General features: G+C 31.7%; 1 protein-coding gene across 1 annotated transcript; it reads right to left on the minus strand.

The window, feature by feature from the left end:
• Nucleotides 1-16: 16 nt before the first annotated feature.
• On the minus strand, nucleotides 17-17,202 carry LOC140052646 (cytoplasmic phosphatidylinositol transfer protein 1-like). The gene is made up of 10 exons (XM_072098319.1): nucleotides 17,077-17,202; nucleotides 15,367-15,515; nucleotides 12,822-12,919; nucleotides 10,007-10,014; nucleotides 9,085-9,156; nucleotides 8,909-9,007; nucleotides 5,747-5,806; nucleotides 4,796-4,891; nucleotides 4,540-4,603; nucleotides 17-2,627 (listed from the first exon to the last, which is right to left on the minus strand). The coding sequence occupies exons 1-10, from the start codon at nucleotides 17,122-17,124 to the stop codon at nucleotides 2,443-2,445; spliced, it is 879 nt and encodes a 292-aa protein (XP_071954420.1). The 5' UTR covers nucleotides 17,125-17,202; the 3' UTR covers nucleotides 17-2,442.
• Between the last annotated feature and the right edge of the window lie 1,654 nt (nucleotides 17,203-18,856).

The following is an 18,856-nucleotide window of genomic DNA, read 5'->3' on the forward strand; positions in this document are numbered from 1 at the left end:
TTCTGCAAAAAATAAACCTGGGCTTCATAGTTAGAATGATGTGGCTGATCTCTGGAAGAACTTAAACCAAACAATAAAGACAGTTTGGTGGAACCAGTTCAGTGTTCCTTCTGGAACATGTTCATCTCTACCATCACCCAAATCCTTCCATCAATTGCTTACTATAAACAAAGATGCCATTTAGTATTCTTCAATCAATAAACATTTAATAATATCATTTAAATTACTATTTCCAACATACCTAAAATAAATAATAATAATCAGTTGTGACAACAGACTAGATTTATCGAAAGATTTTGAACAGGTCTAAATATAAATTTAACAGTCTTCTCTTAAGCTCTGACTACACTATCAAACAAGTTTGACAAAAAAGGTGTGATATGCTTAAATAAGGTAGTGATATGCCGTCATCATCACATAAAGTTTGATAGTGCAGACAGAGCTTTACTAAGGAGGACCCTAATGAAATATAGTATTGTTTTACAAAATCATATATTACCAAGATATTCAGACAGATATTCTCATATTTAGATTCTAAACTGAATACAAATGTTGTATCCATTTTAATACCACAAAAAGCGCATCAAGTTGTCAAATTAAATGTAGTAACAATTATAATATAATAATAACAGAATGTGTACTGAATACACAAAACACGACAACTAAAGTTAAAAAGATTTTTTCACTTAAGTTACTTGAAGGAGTTCTGCATAGGTATTTTTACAAATTAATTTATATACACACCCACCAACAAGAACTTGGCAGACCAACTATGCCTGGTTCTATGTTGTTGTTTTTTTTTTAAATTGAGAACTGTTTAAGTTTTGTATTTTCTATCCTTTTCCATGCCTAGCTTTGGGACAGTTGACAAACAGTAAATATTATCTTAAAAATTCTATAGTAACAAAATTACTTTATTGGTGGCCACTATCACTACCATTCCAATATACATCTATAGAATATATTAAAATATTAAAAATCTTTAAACAGAGGAGTATATATTATATCGGCGAGTCTTGGATCAGAAAACATAACCTCCATTTTCATGTATTGCAGAAGAATATTCAGCCTCCCCAATAGTGGAACAACACAATATCAAGTGATGCATTGTGGGAGTCCCATATTTAGTCTGAATGCGGGAATGACACTTTCTGGAAGAATATTATTGTCAGCAATGCCCTTTTTGTATGATAGCTAAGTCTTCTAACCACTTGGTTACTGCGATACCATTTATGTAATGTACCAAAGTTGATCCATCTCAATTAGATTGTGGCTTATACAATATATTTGATTATCTCGACATTTGGTCAAGGATATTAAATTATAATAATCATTAAAATATTACTTAAATATTTATTTACATCACCTCAAAGCTCTGCATTCAAACTTTTAAAATAACTAATAAATTAATTTCACAATCATTTGGTGGTAAGATTTAGGCGACAAGTAAAAAATATATTAATACTGATGAAAAGTAACAAATACAAGTGCCATTGATGGGAAGTACCGTTTGGAGTAAAATGGATTTGTCAAATACAGAATTGTGACAAGTGTTTTCATTCCAAATATGACATTCTGAATAAATTAAAACAGAAAAACAATTTCTTGCACAGAATAAAACAAACATTCTTATATACTGTATATATTGCTAGTTTTATATGTACATATCTTTCTTCTACAGATATCTATATATTTCCTTTTTACATAAAGTTTTAGAAATTTGAATAAAAAATTAGGTTTCAAGAAGGAAGCCTATATAAAATAAAGAAGTCAAAACAGCAACCAGGTTCATTAGTTAGAGGGTTAGACTTTATCTACAACAATGGGGACCTTCAGCCATCCTCAACCTTGAGTGAGTGAGAGTTAGACTTTATCTACAACAATAGGGACCTTCAGCCATCCTCAACCTTGAGTGAGTGAAATTTTTAATGTGGTTACTTTCTATACCACAAAAATACATAACATCCATGACTATATATCAATTATTTATAGTTAAGTTCTCTCCCAGACAAATAATTTCAACAGCATTTTTTTTCAAAATGTGATTAAAAAACTAAATTGTTGATGTATTTCAACAACATAAACCTGACTCAGGTGTAAGAAATTTAAATATTCTAATTTAACAGTGGCAGATACATTATCTAATACAGGTGGTCACTTAGCCTCATCAATACAGCTTTTACTGAAGAAGACAAATGTACGGTGTTGGAGGTAGCTTAAAACTCAAGGTTAATCTACCAGAGGCTACAAAATGCACCTTTATATATTATTTGTTATCCCACCTAAATATGACATTTCTCTCAGTAAATATTCTGACTAAGGTGTAGTCTATTCCCTTACCTTCTCTGGCCCTATTCCCCATTACCCCTTTGCCCTATTACCCCTGTCCCCACAATTTTCCCCATTACCCCCAGTCTCCACAATGTTCTCTTCTACATGTTCTCATGATTCAACCTTCTCAACATCTGTTGCTCCTGTAGACAGCATAGCAGGATCGATGGCATCACCTGCAGATATCTCTTGTGCAGACTCTGTGCTGTCAGTGCCCTCAAGTCCAGCACTAACCTTCTTGTTTGTCTTCTCTTGCTGCTTCTGTTCGAAGTCTCTGACATCTTCAATAGTTAAATCTAAAAAATAAAAAATGTTAACTGATGATCTTAACACACAATTTCACATAATACTTTTATTATATTATTTAAAGATATATTGTAGCCCTAAAAAAAAATTTTTTTTTTTTAAATTTTTTTTTGAATATGCCATTTTAATGTCACGTAATAGTGACTGGATCGAAACAAAAATGATTTACCTGAAAAAAAAAAGGAATTTAAAGCAAAAAATTATTTTTAAATGGTTTTTGGTTAAAATTAACCGTTTGGTTTGTCTTTTTATAAGTGAAATTTTTTTTTTTTACAGAAGCTAATAACTTGATTAAAACTGCAAAATGGCCAAATTTAGTCTGATTTTATTAATCTTTTTTCATGTTTTGTGGGGAAAATACATCTTTAAAAATGGGTTCACAAATACATTTATTGAGCAAATTGCTTGTGACTATTTAAATCCTTTACAAGTCTCTTTGAAGCCAACTTTGATTTACTTGTTGATGTGTATACGTTATAGCTACTGTAAATATGACTGTACATAGGAAATCCAGGTTTAATTTTGTTAAAGTTATTTTTATCAGGATGCGTTTAAAAACGACCAAAATAGCTACCCAGTCATTGATATCATAAGAGTTGATATTACTGAGCGTGCCATTAACACCAACGACGTTAAGACAAGACTTAGCAAATGCTACTCAACTTAACCTATCAGCATAATCCTCATATCCATTTACAATTTGCGTCAAAGGTCACACGTTACAGCCGTTTTCGTTAAACATTAAATTAAGCTTATTTTATAGTTTGACTTTTTTCAAAACATTTGAGTTCATATATTGGATTTATTTATTTAGAAACCAAATTAGGTGAAGTTTAACTTGTTTAGAAATTGGGAACAAATACATAAACAAAGTCATTTAAACAAATTTAAAAAAAAGCACTAACAACATATACACTATGTAAAATGCAGGCACTAACAACATATACACTATGTAAAATGCAAGCACTACAACATAATTATACACTATGTAAAATGCAAGCACTAACAACATATACACTATGTAAAATGCGATATATTTAATTTAAAACAAGCACTAACAACATATACACTATGTAAAATGCGATATATTTAAAACAAGCACTAAAAACATATACACTATGTAAAATGCAATATATTTAAAACAAGCACTAACAACATATACACTATGTAAAATGCGATATATTTAAAACAAGCACTAACAACATATACATTATGTAAAATGCGATATATTTAAAACAAGCACTAACAACATATACACTATGTAAAATGCGATATATTTAAAACAAGCACTAACAACATATACACTATGTAAAATGCGATATATTTAAAACAAGCACTAACAACATATGCACTATGTAAAATGCGATATATTTAAAACAAGCACTAACAACATATGCACTATGTAAAATGCGATATATTTAAAACAAGCACTAACAACATATACACTATGTAAAATGCGATATATTTAAAACAAGCACTAACAATACACTATGTAAAATGCGATATATTTAAATATCAAACTGTTAACATTTTATTCTGCTGTAACCTAGAGTTTAATAAGTTCATTTAATTTAATTAATTTTTGTTTGTTTTCATGTTCCTTGCAAAGTTCAGTGTAAGCTGCTCAAACCTTTTTTTTGGACATTTCTTTATTTTATTTAAAAATTTAAAAAAAGAGTTTATGTGAAAAAGTGAACTATCGCCTTTTAATCTGCCTTAACTTCTTTCAAATTGAGCTCTCTCATACACCGCAACTTTGATCGCTTACTGCTGAAATTGGCGCATTACAAATTCGTATTATTATTATTGTTTCTGGACTTTATGGACTATACATGCGCTTTAATCTTAAATCTTTAAGTATAAGTAAATGTTTAAAAAAAAGAAATAAACTTGACTAGCTACCTATCCATTCATCAATCCATGTGAACGCTTGCCTATGACCCAGTATCAATATCTCTTGAATGGACTGAAAACAAAATAATTTATTAAATTAAAAGTTTAAATAATGTACGGAGTTGATTGACATTTGTTTGTATCATGGTAAAACAATAGATGAGGGCTGCATCACTGGGACTGGCCAAATACAGTTCAAATATTAGTGTATTCAATAAAATAATCATGTTACATAAAAACAATGTTACACAAAAATTTAATTTACCCTATGAACAAAATCCTCGACCCTTGACCTCAATCCCCACACATCAAAGCGTACTTTAGTTCCTTTGTATGAGCACATAATTGGTTTTGTGTTTTCCTGGAAAATAACATTTCATATCCCTGTTATATATAACACAGCTGTTTACAAGTGAACAATTCAATGTCATTGATACTTGAAAGCACTTTAATTTGGTGTCCAGAAATGTTTGCTATTAAAGTATGTCAGTATTATAGCAAGCTTAGGTTTATTAAAAAATATTACAATATGAAGGATGATGATGATGAGATGTAATGTTTTTTGATAAATTTCTCATTTTATGTGTATTATTTTGTGTGTATGATTTAGTAAATTATAATAATATAATGATACATTTATTATTATTTATTACAGTTCACATTACTCCATGTTCCGCATGAGCGATTTGTGTAACACCATTGACCATCACATAAATTTGATACTTCAAGTTATATTAATGTTCTTTCATGCGTGACAGATGAATTTGTAACACAAGTATAAAACAAGCTCAGTACAAATGTCTCGCTTAATGCATGGATTTTATCGTCTTAATTCTGAAATCTAACATCTCAATCTAAAATTATTTCAATCAATGTTAAAATATTTCTGTCACATTGAATAGTGTTTTTCTAGAATGTATTATAAAATGTGACATTTCTTTATATGAATGTTATCAGTATATGTCTGTTTGATAGGTATTCACAATGTATCATAATTAAATGTCTCATTTCTTAGATGGATTTTATTGCAATTACTACATTATAACGTTTGATTTAAATTGATATACTGAACATATATCACCATCACATGTATTATAAATAGCTCGCTAATTATATAATGAAGGAACATGTCTGTTTTAAGTATGTAACACAATATATTTTGTAACTTAACACTGTATAATTTGGATTGATTACCTTGACTGCTATTTTTACTCACCCTCCATCCGGCAGTTAGTGGCCCTCTACCTGTTTTTGCAGATTTAAATTTAGTAGGGTCCTGAAATAAATAAAGAAATCATGATTTTGATGAAAGTTTACAGGGGAATCCCAAAACATGTTTTCAAGGTCTTGCATACATTCTAACACCAGAGGTCTTTTAACTTGGAAAAATGAAAAAATAAAATGTTTACATTGAAGAGAAATTGCTGGAAAATCTAAGGAGTATTACCTCAAACCACAAAACCTGATAAACAGAGTTTCTATTAATTTGTAACTGACACGTTAGCAATTAGCTCTCAAATGACAAACACCAATTGTTGATTGATGTCTCAGTTACCTTGAAGGTAACAAGACTACTGCTAATGCATGATGAACACAAAGCGATTGTTCAATTTAATTAAATATATGATTCATGATAATATATTAATTTAGATTAAATTCTATTGCATATTACTGACGTCGCATTGAATATAAGTTTGTCGTTATCCTCCAATGGAAAGTATATTAGTCAGCTAGGTTTGATTCGCACTTGGATGTTGTAGGCCTACTGTACAACTACAACAAGCAATTTGATCAACGCTTGCATACATCCTTGATAGTGGGAACCAAGCTTTATCCCAAATGTAGTCAGTTAAGCTTGATTCCCACTAGGATGCAACATAAGCTATTTGATCAACGCTTGCATACATCCTTGATAGTGGGAACCAAGCTTTATCCCAAATGTAGTCAGTTAAGCTTGATTCCCACTTGGATGCAACATAAGCAATTTGATCCACGCTTTGTCAAATTACTTGCATACATCCTTGATAGTGGGAACCAAGCTTTAGTCTCAAGTATCCCGGTGTAACTTAACTCGCCATGTAACACATTCACACTCAGACCTATAGTCTCCAGTTACTCTGTATTTTTATGTTGTTAGTATTTAATATCGCCTCCAGCTAACATTTTAGTCTGTAACAACCTCAGGTATACATATGACATTAATTTTGTGCCAAAATGTTTACCTTTTTTACCAATATTAAACCGAATTAATTGACTAGCTGGACTAACTCTGGAGTTGCAGATTCAATAAATTCGTAACACTTTTATTACTGGCATTCACTACGCCGTAGTGTTATTAACGATACACATGGAATTAAAATCAGTTGTTTTATTATTTCAACATCTATTTTTATGCTTTAAATAGTATTTGGTTGATATTTAAATATTTTCCATAAAGGTCAAAGGTTACAAAGAATGAACTATGTACTACTGGAAGTTTAATGACAAAGAATCTCAAGTCAGTTCCTTATCATATACTACAATTTTAAGTGGAAACAACAGAGGTATAATAACATTTGAGAGCAACTGTTAAAATTATTATCAAAAGTGTATAAATAATAAATCAGAAATCTATGGATAAAATAAATATAAGGTTTTTTCTGATCATTAGAAAGAAATCCTTGTCAGAAGCAAAGATGTTGGCACATATCAGGGTCGTAGCCACCAGTACGGTTGGTAAGGTTTGAACCTGATCACTTTTTCACCGACGCTTTTGACAACCCAGTGGCTTGAAAACAGATTGTTCCCTTTTCATGCAACAACCGCATCACTTTCTTGTGGCTACTGTACATCACTGCATAGCCAAGACTTGTGGAAGGTACTGGCGATATAGTCAATTACGAAGCGACCCTACAACCACACTTGGTCACAGGACCAAGACTTGTGGAAGGTACTGGCGATATAGTCAATTACGAAGCGACCCTACAACCACACTTGGTCACAGGACCAGTAACATAAATAAAAATTATTATACAAAAAAAATGTTATGTAAATGCTGAATGTTAAAAAATGTGAACATTAAATGCACAACGACGACAGAAAGGATACCTGAAATCCAGCTGACATAATCTTTTTAAAATCAATAAAAATTGTCATTGACAATCATACATTGCCATGGCAACAGAGGTTAAAGGGATTCTAATTGCACACATCAGGTTGTCATAGCTGCAAGCAATTTAACATAAATCAAACATTTTTATTTTTTCTTACTGAGATTCATTTTTTTTTATATAATTTGTAATTTACTTGTACATAGATCATTGCTAACTCATTTCTTAATATATATTTCAAATTAAGTAAATAATAAATCTTCCAATAGTTGGTACATAATTATTTACGTGAAAAACGTAAATCCAACTTTAAAAAAAAATTAAATCTGACCGACCGACCCTGTTTTTAATTAATGTTGTGATTGGACATCATGTTTTAGGCCCAATCAACACGACTTGTTCGAAATTGGACATCATGTTTTAGGCCCAATCAACACGACTTGTTCCAAATTGATTGAAGTATGCGTGGGCTGTCGTACATTCTAGCCTAATTAGTGTTGCTTGCAATAAATAGAGTTACAACAAAACATAAATTAAGAAGCAATAGTTTATATGTTTATTAACAAAGTAAGAACATTATGTTGAACATGACATTGTTTATGTCTCTGTAAACATGTTGTAACTAGTGTGTGTTTACACTGACATTCAGGTGTTTGTACAATCAGACTGTAACTAGTGTGTGTTTACACTGACATTCAGGTGTTTGTACAATCAGACTGTAACTAGTGTGTGTTTACACTGACATTCAGGTGTTTGTACAATCAGACTGTAACTAGTGTGTGTTTACACCAACATTCAGGTGTTTGTACAATCAGACTGTAACTAGTGTGTGTTTACACTAACATTCAGGTGTTTGTACAATAAGATCATTTGAAATCAAATAGGAAGCACTCTAACATTTCACAAACATAAGTAAAAGGCTTGGTTTGAAATTTATCCTGGGATAGAAGTTAGTACACCAGAGGTCTGTAACCAACTTCCTCATTCCATCCATTACACTCCATCCTCTTTTCTCTCCTGAAAACTCACCTATTTCAATAGTTATTCTTTTCATATTGCGCTGTGAGACTGTGGTAAAGAGCGCTTTATAAATGTTGCGCTGTGAGATTGTGGTAAAGAGCGCTTTATAAATGTTGCGCTGTGAGATTGTGGTAAAGAGCGCTTTATAAATGTTGCGCTGTGAGATTGTGGTAAAGAGCGCTTTATAAATGTTGCGCTGTGAGACTGTGGTAAAGAGCGCTTTATAAATGTTTGATATTGTTATTATATCATTATAATAAAGTATTTACCTCATTTTCTTTATAATGTTTTTCCGATATTTCATCAAATGCAATGTCTAAAGGTAACACCTCACGTTGTAGTAGATCTTCTTCAGAATAACCTAAACACTGTCAAGAAAAACATCATCATGAGATGAACCAACAAATATTATACTTTTTTTCTTTAAAAAATGTCTTTTACTTACATTGTCTGTTGTTCCGCTGTTATTTTCATATTTTGTTTCGATTTCTATACTGAACTTGGGCACAAAAGAACACTGAAAAAAAAAATGAAAAGTTAAAAAACTTTAACTTTAAAGTTATATTTTTACAGAACTTTTATTCAAATCTACGGACATATTTTGCAGGTACTGTATTCTTGTTGTTCAGTAAAATCTTTGGTTTGAAATAAAAAATCAATTCTATTATATTTCATGAATTGTACTAAAAATACTGGCTATACATTTAAAATGATTTAGCAAATAACAAACAGATTTTATCTTGACTCTGTAATGACATTGTGGTATTAAATAGTACAGTAGGAACTGATGAGTTTAGGACGACAACGTTACATCTATCCAGGTCAGTAACAGGAAAGTGTTGCATGTAGAATATGAATTAATAAAATGCATATTTGTTTTCACTTGAAATGCAATTAAGCCAATCTCTGATGCATCTAACAGGATGTTTTGAATATCAAATGAAACTCTATCAGGGAAGAGAAAATTGATTGAAAACTACGCATGTTAAATCAATTATTATTCAAATATACTGGTTTGGGGATTCAATTTCTTCAATTTCTTTCTTTCTACACATTTTGATTATTCAATTAAAATTTTAAAAGTTTTAGTACTATTTTTAGTTTCATTATTTTAACCGTCAAAATAAAGTATACTGGAAAATAAAAACATCCATACAAGTGCTGGGTCAAAATTTCAGGTTTAAAGAACACATGTAACATGAAACAAATTTTAGACCTTGAGAAATTCAATTTTTGGTAAATTTTCAACTTGGTCCAAACCAGTAGTGTATAGTTTATACACATTAATAATAAGGATCCTAGTATTGTGACAGTGGTTAAGATTTGAACCTGAACCCTTGTATTAGTAAGCAATAAACAATACTTACTGTGTATTCTGATGAGTCAACAATATGAAAAAAAAAGAAGAAAACATTTTTTTTTATATGTACTGTAGTACGTATATTGAATAAATGCAAAACCAGATCCTTGATGATAAATAAAGATCCAGTCCATTATAGTGAAGGGTTGCATTCAACTGTTCATATTATATGGTCTCCTCAGGGAGAACAAGGGCTATTGTTGGCTTATCCAGAAAAGCTAGGCATGAAATAGACTTTCTTGTTTATTGCTTAAATGATTAGTTTATATTCATTGTCATCTCCAAATTATTACAGAAAACAAATTAGAACACAAATGCATTTTTGATTGCGTCGCAACCTCTGAAATTGCAAAGTTTGGAGGACATGCCTGGATGTTCACGTTGACAACATTTTAATTCCAAACAAATTGTTTACAAGATGTTCAACTTTTTTAATTGCCCTAAGTGCAAGTGAGGTGAAGTGAAGTTAATATTCACATAGTACTCATGAGAACAGATACCCGGCGGGGCTCAATATGATAAAGAAGCATGCTTAGTAAAGTACAAGGTATTAGCACTAAACCTAATCAATCAGTAATTATCAAGGTAATGTTCATTATCATAGCATGCTATATTCAAACAAGATTCAATTTATCAAAAGGATACTTTGATATATATTTTGAATGCAATATTCATTGATTTTTATGTTAAGGATCATTGTGCTTTTTGTATATATGCATTTTTAATATAATTTTATAAACGAATTTCCCATTTTGAGATAACAATGTTATTGAATTAAATACCAAACATGATCTACTTTCTTGTTTGAGAGGGTGGGGTGGGGCGGTCAGGGGTCAAATCAATACAGGTTACTTTAATTAATCATTCGTTTATCCGTGAAGCCAAAAATTGACACCGCGTGTTGTCTTGGATTTTTTGTTTTCAGAAAGTGAAAGTGACACTATTGACTAAGTTCAGTCTTAATATAGTAATAGTATACCAAGTGATTAATTTACAAGATTATAAATTTAAACTACAGCTTTCAAAGGCTGAATTCTCTATGTATAAATTACACATGAAAATGTCTAACTAAAACCATGACATTTCAACGTTGGTCTTTATCATGTTTTTTCACAAAAAAAGCAGTCACGGTTAGTGTCACTTTGTGGCGCCACTAACGAATGAAACCAGTTAAACGACAATTAAAACCTGTCATTTATTCCATATTCACTCGGAAACAAGTTTCAAATTCTTAATATTGAATTATAAAATCTACATTTCCATCGTCACCGTACTACAACATTTGAGATTGTCGTAAATCGTCGTCCTTATGAGAATCACTTGATTATGAATAATTTGCGGTAATACGATCTGAAAGCGTGTCATTTAATCGTTGTTAATTCTGTTTGTAGATCACTACATATATCTATAAAGTAGGGTGGTGAAGTAGAGTCTAGTATACAAGAGGTTAGGTTACAAGTAAGCACCTAGATGGCGGACATAATGAACTATACAGCATGTAGTAATGCTAAATGCTGCCAGCCAACACAAAATGAACACATACTACAATGAAGGTTGAAGAAATCATTGAACCTACACAAATCTTTTAATATCTTTATAGTAAGTAGATAAGATTTAAAGTGTATTAATTATACACTTTACATAATATATTTTCAAAACGTATTATAATAATTAATATTGTCAGAACAGTAGTTAATTATTAATTATTATAACATTGGTTAGTTATTTCGCTGCCACTAAGACCACTTTAATAAAATGTCTTTCTTGTCAGTCAGTGAGTCACTAGGACGTCACGTACACAAAACAAAAGTAATTTGACCATAACATACAGTTTACATTGCTTATGTACAGTGTGGTTGAATCACTAACATCCAGATCTTAGTGGCAACCAAAGCACCATACCACTTAATTGGACAGCAACTGTATTAAGGTGTCTTCTTATATAATGCATGATTGTAAAATAAACATTTCTAAGTTGGTTTCTTCTGTATATTTAAGTGTATTTCATGGCATTCATAAACTGTACCATTTGGTACGATTGTCACCATATTTGGTACGATTGTCACCATATATGTGGTACGACTGTCACCATATTTGGTACGATTGTCACCATATTTGGTATGATTGTCACCATATTTGGTATGATTGTCACCATATTTGGTATGATTGTCATCATATTTGGAACAATTTTCACCATAATTTGCACTATTGTCACCATGTTGTGAGGTAATTTCCTGATTGATCGTAATCAAAACAGTACTGGGTTTGGTCTACTAGCGTTCCTGCTCCCAACCAGTACATCCTTAATGAAGTAAGCCTACCTGGTGGTGGCCATAGAACGGTCCCGAGATAACGACTATACTTCGGCTTTAGTCGATAAAAGATTGAAAAAATTGTTACAGATCGAGTATACGATGTTTGATTATGTGTTCTATAGGGAAATTACCTCACGACGTTGGTACCACCATATTTGTGGTACGATTTTCACCATATTTGTGGTACGATTGTCACCATATTTGTGGTACGATTTTCACCATATTTGTGGTACGATTTTCACCATATTTGTGGTACGATTGTCACCATATTTGTGGTACGATTGTCACCATATTTGTGATACGATTGTCACCATATTTTTGGTACGATTGTCACCATATTTGTGGTACGATTGTCACCATATTTGTTTAGAAAATATAACATTGTATATTAATAACAGTAATATTTCCGGTTAAGTTGTCATATCATAGGAAGTTAATTGCTAGTGTATTAAAAGCCATGACCCTTTTATATCATTGTTTGTATTCAAATGGCAAACACTCTCTCACCTGTAAATGTGTGTGGATAGTAGTTCCACGCCTTTTCTGTCACATAAAAGAAACTGCAGATTTTGGAAAGCATTGTTTGTATCCAACCAGGTAAACGACTAAAATAAAATAAATAAAAGTTACGGTTTTACAAAAACATACCCTACTCACTATAGATTCAATATTTATGAAAATCTGTAAACAAATCGAAAATAATCTAAAATAAAAATAAAATTTCTAGTGCTACTGTAACCAGTAAATATAATTTTTTCTGTTAAAATACTGATACAGCTAAGAACAATCAATATTTTCTTTTAACATGTTATTATAATATAAATTTGCATAATAATTGTTGGAAAGTTTTGACATGGTCCCTAGGTCCTTAAAGCAACTTGCCCTTTAAATGAATTATTGAATGTTTTAATTAATTTATCAATATTAATATCCACTCTCAAAGTTCATCTTAACTATGATTACAGTGTGTACGGGGTGCAATACGAAGCACAAGTGTACTGTATTAATTAGTTTACAGTGTGGTATGGGGTGCAATACGCTGCAGAAGTGGACTGTATTAATTAGTTTACAGTGTGGTATGGGGTGCAATACGCTGCAGAAGTGGACTGTATTAATTAGTTTACAGTGTGGTACAGGGTGCATTACGCTGCAGAAGTGGACTGTATTAATTAGTTTACAGTGTGGTATGGGGTGCAATACGCAGCGCAAGTTTACTGTATTAATTAGTTTACAGTGTGGTATGAGGTGCATTACGCTGCAGAAGTGGACTGTATTAATTAGTTTACAGTGTGGTATGGGGTGCAATACGCAGCACAAGTTTGCTGTATTAATTAGTTTACAGTGTGGTATGGGCTGCAATACTCAGCACAAGTTTACTGTATTAATTAGTTTACAGTGTGGTATGGGGTGCCTTACGCTGCAGAAGTGGACTGTATTAATTAGTTTACAGTGTGGTATGAGGTGCAATACGCAGCACAAGTTTACTGTATTAATTAGTTTACGGTGTGGTATGGGGTGCATTACGCTGCAGAAGTGGACTGTATTAATTAGTTTACAGTGTGGTATGGGGTGCAATACGCTGCAGAAGTGGACTGTATTAATTAGTTTACAGTGTGGTATGGGGTGCAATACGCTGCAGAAGTGGACTGTATTAATTAGTTTACAGTGTGGTATGGGGTGCAATACGCTGCAGAAGTGGACTGTATTAATTAGTTTACAGTGTGGTGTGGATTACATTAAGCTGCAGAAGTGGACTGTATTAATTCATTAATTGGGTCACAATTAAGCAGTGTAATACAATTATTACTATTATTTAACACTGTTGTATAGGCACCAAAGTGTCTTTTAAAAACAAACTAACTATTAAAGTATTCCCATTTAGTTTTGTATGGGGTGCCACAAGCAGCACAGCAAGTGTTCTGGATATTATACATGGTTCTCTTCTCTACCAAAAACATACTCATTCTTTTAGTACTCATAAAATCATCCCCCATAGTAGGAATTTTATTGCACCCTAAAGTATTGCCCATCTTTATCATTACTTTTTTTTGCTGCAGTGGCACCCCGTAGTATTCTACTCTGAAACATTTTTACTTAATGTCGTTCAATAATTTTATTTAATGTAGCAGGAAATGGTTGCCACATTACGAGTGCATCTTCACATATTCAATTTCATTCAACAGGATGCAACACAATACAGCATTGTATTTGCATATGTCAACTATTTAGTGTATTCTTTGAAATAAAGTCAATACATGTGTATGTACTTTAGATGCTAAACAATTTAAGTGACAGTTTTTAGTCGATTAACATTTTGAATGCATAATGCTTGATGTATGTATTATATAATTGTTATAATATTCAACAAACAAATTTTTCATTTTTTTTTCCATACATTTTTTGTTTATTCTTTTCCCCTCGAAACATCTACAGTAAAACACTCATTAAAAATATAATAACTTTAATTGAATGATTAATCAAAATAAAACTACTAATGAAATAATGGCACTTGCCGAGTGGCTCACAAATTCCAAGGTTCAAATCCTGACCATGTCACAGTATCAGAAATGTTTGAATGGCTAATTTTAAAGACAGCACAATTTAGCAAACATGAATATTATGGCAAGTCATGTGATAGCACATTTTAATGTCTCATGACCAACAATTGGATCATAAAAATAATTGTTCCCTTAATAATCTGCAATTTTATAGATTAATAAAAGTCTGGAAGTCAACCGTTTTGGGTAAATTTAACCATTTACTTTGTGAAGTGAATTAACATTACAATATGGCATATTTAAAGTTTGATTTTATTAATCTGTAGTGTAAACTGTTCATACATAGATTATCTTAAAAAAAATATATATAGTGTTTAATAATAATATGAAACGTATGGAACACGAAATGTAAGGAAAATAAGGAAGCCCAGCTCTGCATAAATGTAACCAACCATGTGTATAATGAAATGAGGCTCTGGACAGTATTACTATAAGAAGATAATGATGATGATGATAAGCAGTAATTTTATTAAATTATAATAAACTTATCTTACTTAGATATATAGATACGCTTTTCCGTAAATTGACCAGCACCGTGTACTTCATGTTGGCATGGTTCGTTCTTGACCACCTCAACACCCTCGCCGTTTGACGACTGTTCATCGCTGTGTTTCGCTATCATATACAACTGTCCAACTTTGTACTGAAAGTATACAAAAGAACAAGCATTAATTATTTTAAAGTATGCCTCAATCTCATGGAAAGCTTAAATACCCTATGATCATTTAAATCTATTTTACACCTCCAGGCTTCATATTATGCTCTAAAACTTGTCAGCCCCTCCTCCCTCCACACAATAAAAAGTAAGTGTGATTGGTGCAGAAGTGTAAGGAGTGAATGGCCGATGCATCTGACTGTCTGCCCAGCCATCAGTAAGCAACAACTTATAAATATAAATAAGCAAATTAGACTAATATTATAGTACTAGCATAAGCCTAGGCCTGGCCTTAGTTGAAGTTAAGGCGCTAGTTCCGTTTCGCACCTGTCGTTTATTTCGACTCAAAATTGGTTAAGTAACTTTATCGTGAGTACCACACCTTAGAATTAGGCCTCAAAAATATTTTTACGAAGGAGATCACACAAAAAGTAAAAAATAAATCCTTTAAATTGATGAATTTACAGACGTGTTTCTCGCACATCGGTTCGTGAATTTCGCATATACTCCATGTTCAATGTTGTTGTTTCTATGGAGCGCCAAAAGAGCAATCATAATAGAGGGCTAAAAACTCAAGAAATTGCGTATATTTAATGCATTTGTTGGTGAAAATTACGTTCAATTTTATCATATTTTGTCAATGTCAATGCAACAAAAATATTACTGTTGATACTGTACATGGTTTTTGCAGGAACTTTTAAGAATGAAAATCGACAAATTCATCATCTTATTACATGTACTGTGTAGGGGTATACCTATTACCTGATCTAAATAATATTCCTCTTAGTCTTAGTAAGACTGACTAAGAGGTTACTTACTCTTAGTTAGGTCTAGGGTTGGTTGCTATTTGAAAACAGCAAATTATTAGCAGTAAAATGTTACAGCATTTTTATTGACAAAATATATTAAAATCAAACGTGTATTTCAATAATAAATGCATTAAAAGAAGACGCATTCCACTGAGTTTTTAACCATCTATATTGTTGTTGCTCTTTTGGCGCTCCATAGAAACGAAAATATTGAACTTCGAGTACGCTAAATTCGCGAACGGTATGCGAGAAACATGTCTGTAAAAAAATCATCAATTTAAGGATTTATTAGTTACTTTTTATGTGATTCTTCTTCATAAAAGTACTTATGAGGCCCAATTTTAAGGTGTGGTATTCACAATAAGTTGCTTAACAATTTGGAGTCAAAAGGAAGTCGAAATAAAAACAGGTGCGAAACGGAACTAGCGCCGAAGTTAATAAGCCAGGCCCATTCCTAAATACAAATACAATACGTTTTATTTCTTAGAAAGAAATAGTCTAATATATAAGATTTGAAACAAATGACATACACAAACAACTGACATACACAAACAACTTTTTAAAAGTGTATAGCCTAGGTTAGGCCTATAGCTAAACTTCAGCCAAAAAGGGCAGTTCAATCAACTCATACCCCGCAGCGCAGAACACTCACACACGAAACTGTACGCTAGCTGCTTCTCTATATAAAACGTATCCGTTTATCATATTGAGCAAAATAACTGATTTAAAATACAGCTTACCTCTTCTACAGTCAAAGGCATACATATCCGATACTCTTTAAGCATCATATTGATTATTCTGAGTGTTTCTACCAATTATTAAAACTGTTGAAACTCAGCGACAGTGTTACTCTACTGTTTTTTGAGTTGACGGTGTGAAATGATGGGTTTTGTTATGACACTTTGAAAACGATAGATGGCGCTATATCATTTTGTGATAAAAACATTTTTCACACTTTTTAATATTTTTTTAGGGGAAATGGCGAAATCAGCACTGTGGTCATGTTACAAGAGTTGTGAAAACAATATAGATTATCTGATAAAACTTCTAAAAAAAAGGAAGTCTTTTGTCACTTTTCCTGTTTTCTCGAAATTCTCAGGCATCGACGTGATTCATTTACATAAATTTGTATTATTGACTGCACTAGGAGTACTTATTTGTTTATTAATTGTTTACCATACAAAGTGTGGTGTGGTATTTATTATACATATTTAAATTATACAGAGCAATGCTGTAATACAATTATCCATCATTTTATGTTACTACATATTTATAATAAAATAATATAAAACAAATAAGTAAATAAATAAAATAATGTAAAAAATAAATCAAAACAATCAAAACTAAACCCAAAACCAGTTGTGAATACTGCCACCACAGCAACTAGTTCGTGATAATCAACATGATGAGTGCGGGAACTCAGAATGATGAAGATGAAGAATTATTTTGTTCATTTTATATTTATGTCAACTATCTTTAAAAAGGGTTCCAGTTTAGCCCAGTGGGTTAATTGATGTTAAGTGGCCTTCTTTAATCAAATTAAAATACATTTAAAAAAACATTTCACAATAACAAGCATTTATACTAAACATTAAATTAGGAATTATAGTATCCTAAAAAGGATATATCTATTTATTGATATATATTATGACTATGATTTTTAATATTTTGCCTATAGAAACGTACAGTATGACATCACTATATGGTTAGTATGTTATACCGTATTAGGTAAATAATACAATCAGCTAGTCAGACATTTAGGTCTATTATGCCAATGTGTGTTGAAATAAACATTACATTTCTGTTTTGTTTAAAAAAACTCTTGATATCAGGTAAAAAACATAAAAAGCCTCCCCAGCACGACCTCACCCACCTCCCCTCCCTCAGAGAAAATATCTGCCCAACTACACGTCACATACCTATAATTACAGGTTGGAAGTGATCGTCTGAACGTGTTTATTTAACCTTTCACATGTATACATAACAGCAACAAATAGTGCAATAATTTATCATACCTGTTAATTAGATTATAAGACACATTGTATTACTTTAATAAATTAGTATCGTCGGCTTTCATGGCCATATATTACCATATTCATTACAAACTATTAACAAAACATGTAATTTAGTGCATCTGAGAGACACGTGCCGACACTTCAATCGGTTCGCAAAAGGGAATAAATGCTACTTGACCTCCGTTAGTGAAATAGTATTCTGTATAATGAATGCGTGGACCTTCAACTACACCTTCTGATATTTCCACACAAAAATAATAGCACACTCGATATATTATAACAGATTTTTTAATTTCTTTTTCCTAACTGACTGTTTATAATTGTTATGAATTAATGATTAACCATAATAAAACAGTGTGTGTATCGTTACCATGGAAAGTAACACCTGAAACGAGTTTAAAGTACTCTCGTTACTGTCAAAAATATTTACTTTCAACACTAAATTAATTATCATACAATACCAAAGTTCGTATACAAAACAGTACTATGAACACCACCACCGAAG

The sequence above is a fragment of the Antedon mediterranea genome, chromosome 1 (assembly GCF_964355755.1).
Source record: "Antedon mediterranea chromosome 1, ecAntMedi1.1, whole genome shotgun sequence".
Lineage (NCBI taxonomy): Eukaryota > Metazoa > Echinodermata > Crinoidea > Comatulida > Antedonidae > Antedon > Antedon mediterranea.

Bases quoted from the DNA above. Each gene is read 5' to 3' on its own strand.
- LOC140052646 (XM_072098319.1), bottom strand. From the start codon at position 17,124: ATGATGCTTAAAGAGTATCGGATATGTATGCCTTTGACTGTAGAAGAG. The intron at 15,516-17,076 runs GTAAGCTGTATT...GTATACTTTCAG, and splicing joins TGCCTTTGACTGTAGAAGAG to TACAAAGTTGGACAGTTGTA. The intron at 2,628-4,539 runs GTAGCTAGTCAA...TTTATTTTTTAG, and splicing joins ATGGATTGATGAATGGATAG to ATTTAACTATTGAAGATGTC.